At 38.5% G+C, this 4,367-nt stretch overlaps 1 protein-coding gene across 1 annotated transcript; it reads right to left on the reverse strand.

The window, feature by feature from the left end:
- Positions 1-446: 446 nt before the first annotated feature.
- OR6P1 (olfactory receptor family 6 subfamily P member 1) lies at positions 447-3,807 on the reverse strand. The gene has a single exon (XM_002760214.6). The coding sequence runs from the start codon at positions 3,805-3,807 to the stop codon at positions 2,854-2,856; it is 954 nt and encodes a 317-aa protein (XP_002760260.4). The 3' UTR covers positions 447-2,853.
- Between the last annotated feature and the right edge of the window lie 560 nt (positions 3,808-4,367).

The following is a 4,367-nucleotide window of genomic DNA, read 5'->3' on the forward strand; positions in this document are numbered from 1 at the left end:
ACAACCTCTCCAGCAGGATTCCATTTATATTTCACTGAGAAAAAATTAGATACATAGCCAGTCTTAGTTTAAAGAGAAGCTGAGATATCAACTATATGGCAACAATGTAGGTTTGTTGCCTGGGTCAGGCATGTTTTCAGCTTCAAAAAATTAGGTTATCCTAGCAGTGACAAATGAGGTCACTTTTGGCCAGGTAACTAAAGAACACTGACTTTTTTTCTTATTGGAAACTGAGCTGCAAATAAGAATCATTTTCAGAGCATGTTTTATATTAAAAGCACCATTGTTGGAGTAAAATAGAATGTTTGAAGAAATCTCTGAAGTAAGCACTTAGAAACCCTCAACACCAATTAATGCCCTATAGGAATCTCTCACAGTAGAGGAAGAATAAATCAAAAGCACTGTGACCTTCCAATGAGGAAAATATGACTATGACAAAATGAGAGTTATAGAAATAGCATGTTTTAATCTTTTTTAAGGGAGGAACTTCACTGACTCAATCTGATGACATCTTGGCACAATTTTAGATGATATAATTGGAAATGCTAAACTTTCCGGTCAACTTGTTGCCTACTCCACATAGTTACAAAGACGGCTGGAGCCTTCCTTTCTATCTATGTTTTAGAGAAAGCCAATTCTCCAATCTCAGTTTGAGTAAGACTGAGTTTAATACATGGTTAATAGAATGGGCACATCTATTAGAAAGCATATCATGGTATTTGTAATAATAAAATGACCATAATGATGAAGCTTGGCATTTATTAAATGCTTACTGTGAGTTAACTGTATTACATGCCAGAAGGTCTTAGGTTCCACCAAACAAATTCACACACTATCAAAGGCCTCACCTGGCATAACATTAACTCAGGGAAACAGGATAGTAAATCCAACATTCCAGAAGGGCAGTTTTAGGAGTTTCTGTTATGGGAAAGAAGTCTTGAATGCAGTTGATGGAACAGACTTTGTCATTTAAAGTCACAGCTCAGGTAGAAGGACATAAGATTCTCATCAAGGGGTGCAGTGTCCACCTTAACATGGAATTCTCAAGCCCTGTAAGCACCTGTATCACTTGGTAACATTTTCATGGGCTTTCATAGCTTCTAGAATTCCTTGCAAAAGGCATGCCAAGTTACAAAAGTAGCCTGAAGCTATAATTTCCCACGAGATATCTCTAGCATATTCATCATCCTCCCAGTTCAGAGGTCATTTACTGATCAGAGATAATTTGTACTACAAGCAATGTTGCATAGTAATGTTTATTAGGTTTCTAGGGAACCAGAACTAGAAATTAACCTAAGATCAAATCTATCCACAAAGAAAGAGAGAAAAAAAATCCTTTGCCCACATATGCATTATTTATTTAACAACAAGCCCATATGATCGAAAAGATATTATTTTTATTATCAAAGAGAAACTAAGAGCAGTGATGTAACATTCCTTGCCTATGATCACATAACTTGTTATTAGTAAAGCCAGGATCAAATTGATATTTGTTGGTTCTAGGGTCTTAATTCTGAACTCCATGTCTTTGATAATTCTATAAAAGGAGGGGAGAATATAATGTAAATTGAGGTACATTCAGAGATGTTTCCGAGACTATTTAGAAATTGCATGAAAACAAACAACTGAAACAGTTTTAAGTATCAGATCTTTCATTGTTATTTTGTTTTTAATATTGGAAAATCTAAAATGATTGTTGATAAAGTGGTTTCCGTTGATGGACACATGTCCTTTTCTCCCTCAGAACCTCTCAAACTAGGCAAATGTGCACTGACCAACAATCTGTGTTCATTGGAATTTGTTCAATTGTATTTTTTTTTTTGTTTCACATATCTCACATCTAAATAATCATTGAATTTGGTTCAATATGCATATATTTGCATAAATGAGCCTAGATTCAAGATATAAAAAATTTCTCTGAGCAATTCAAGCAATTTTCCAAAAATATCAAAGGAACTTTCTAGAATATCTATGATTCAGGCTATGAACCTGAGGCATCCCAATTGCCATAGAGATATCTGCATCCTATCTATGGCTCTTCAATCTTTTTTTTTATAAAGGCATTTTCTGTTCTTACAGTCCTTTGACTGGGAACACAATTTAAAATATTTGACAACTGGTATGGCCCTGTTACGAATTAGTTAAAACAGGTGCTGGCCATAGTGAAGAAGATCTGTATGTAAGTTTTCTATAACATTTTACCTGCTACCTGGTCAATATTTATTAGGTCAACCAGCTTTATATTCCCCTGAGATTCAAAGAAGGGAGATGGAGAGGATATTTAGCCATGTTGAGTAGTGAATATATAATGCTTAAATACCAGCATTGCGTCTCTCTCTGCTCTGACTTTCAATGAATGTGAGTTTTGTAGAGGTAAAGGATATTGATTAGATGACATGAAATTTAGTTCTTGGGGTATAACATACTTGTGCAGTTTCTTATGAAAGTGGGATTTGAGATTCTGGATCTTTGAAATTGTTTCATTGAAGTCTACCTACTTTTTTTATTGATGTATCTAGCAGTAAGTTCCCTTTTTTTCTCATGTTATATTTTCTCACTGGGTTATATTCCAGACATACTTAGTAAGACTCTCCACATTTTTAGGCGGGGGGAATCTTTATTTTAACAAACTCCCAAGTGATTCTTACATAGCTAGCCCAGTCTTAGTTTGGAAACCCCTGTAAAAAAAACTAAATGATTCATAAACTTTTATTTGTTGTCAGAAGGTCCCAGAAAATATTTAGAGAAACTGTTGGCAAGTTACATTTATGTTCCCTTTAAACCCATTCTGATTCCTTGAGGAAGCGCTACTAAGATTCCCATATTTTCACCCCTCCCAGGACCTTTTGTGTATCAACCCGCAGCATCCCTAGGATAGCGACATCTGCCCATCACTGTCTTCCTGAAGGCATCCTTTACCTCCTTGTTCCTCAAGCAGTAGATGGCTGGGTTGATGAATGGTACAATGATAGTGTAGAGCACAGAGATCATCTTGTTGTGGTTGAAGGTGTACATGGCCCGGGGCCGTGCATAGGTGAAGAGAGTGGAGGAGTAGTAGATAACAACCACTGTCAGATGAGCAGCACAAGTCGAAAAGGCTTTCCAGCGTCCCTGGGAAGTAGAGATCCTCAGGATGGCTGCAATGATGGCAGCGTATGATGAAACCACAGCCAACAGAGGGAGTAGAATCATCACCAAGGCCAGAAGGAAGTCTACTAGCTCTGCTTGCTCCTTGTCAGAGCAGGTGAGGTTGAGTAGTGGGGAAATATCACAGAAAAAGTGGTTGATGATGTTGGGTCCACAGTAGGACAATTGGGAAATAAAAAGAAGCTTCATCATGGAGCTGAAGAAGCCACTTCCCCAAGAGGCAGCAGCAAGGCGAGTTGCCAGACTGGAAGGCATGAGACTAGGGTAACGGAGGGGTCCACAGATGGCCAGGTAGCGGTCATAGGCCATAACTGCCAACAGCACACATTCAGTACAGGCTAAGGCAATAAAGAAGTAGAGTTGGGTCATGCAACCCACATAGGAGACTCTACCATCCCAGGTAAGAAAGGCCGCCAAGAGCCGAGGAACGGTGACATTGATGTACCATAGCTCCAGGAGAGAGAGGTGGCCAAGGAAAAAGTACATGGGGCGATGAAGGCTTGGAGTGAGCCGTATTGTGACGACAATGAGTGCATTCTCCAACAACGTTAGAAGGTACATTACAAAAAAAAGGACAAAGAGGAGCAGCTGGAGGGGTGGAGTGGTAGGGAAACCCACCAAGACAAAGTCCTCAACATGGCCTCCACTCAAATTTCTCATGCTTTCGTCCACTTGAGCGCCTAAAACAAATCACAGGAAGAAGAAGAGGTTTGAAAGACAGGTGCAACAAACCACCAACCTAGCCTCAAGGTTATAACCACTGAAGATGCTTAGGGGTTAGCATCTTGGAGAGAAAATTCAGTTCAAAAAAGATAATGAAACTCTGCTCCAGAGAATAGTTATTTTTCCACTCATTTTACATATATGTTTGAATACATTTTTAGTGGTATAATTAGACAGTCTTGTTTCCAGGAGATATACTAGGTTAAAAAATGGACCTCCTAAAAGATGTGCGTGTCTTAACTCCTGGAATCTGTAAATGTTACATCATATGGCAAAGATTTTGCAAATGTGATTAAATTAAGGACTTTGAGTTGGAGGGCTTGAGAATTTTTAGGTGGGACGTAAATACAATCAAAAAGATCTTTATAAGACAGAGGTAGAGTGAAATTTGAAACAGATGTACAGAGGAGAGGCAATGTAAAGATGAAGCAGAGAAAGATTGAAGGATGCTGGCCTTAAAGACTGAAACGATTTGGCCACAAGACCAAAAACACCTG

The sequence above is a fragment of the Callithrix jacchus genome, chromosome 18 (genome assembly GCF_049354715.1).
Source record: "Callithrix jacchus isolate 240 chromosome 18, calJac240_pri, whole genome shotgun sequence".
Lineage (NCBI taxonomy): Eukaryota > Metazoa > Chordata > Mammalia > Primates > Cebidae > Callithrix > Callithrix jacchus.

What these genes read in the sequence shown, in the direction of transcription:
- OR6P1 (XM_002760214.6), bottom strand. Translation starts at nt 3,807, where the DNA reads ATGAGAAATTTGAGTGGAGGCCATGTTGAGGACTTTGTCTTGGTGGGT.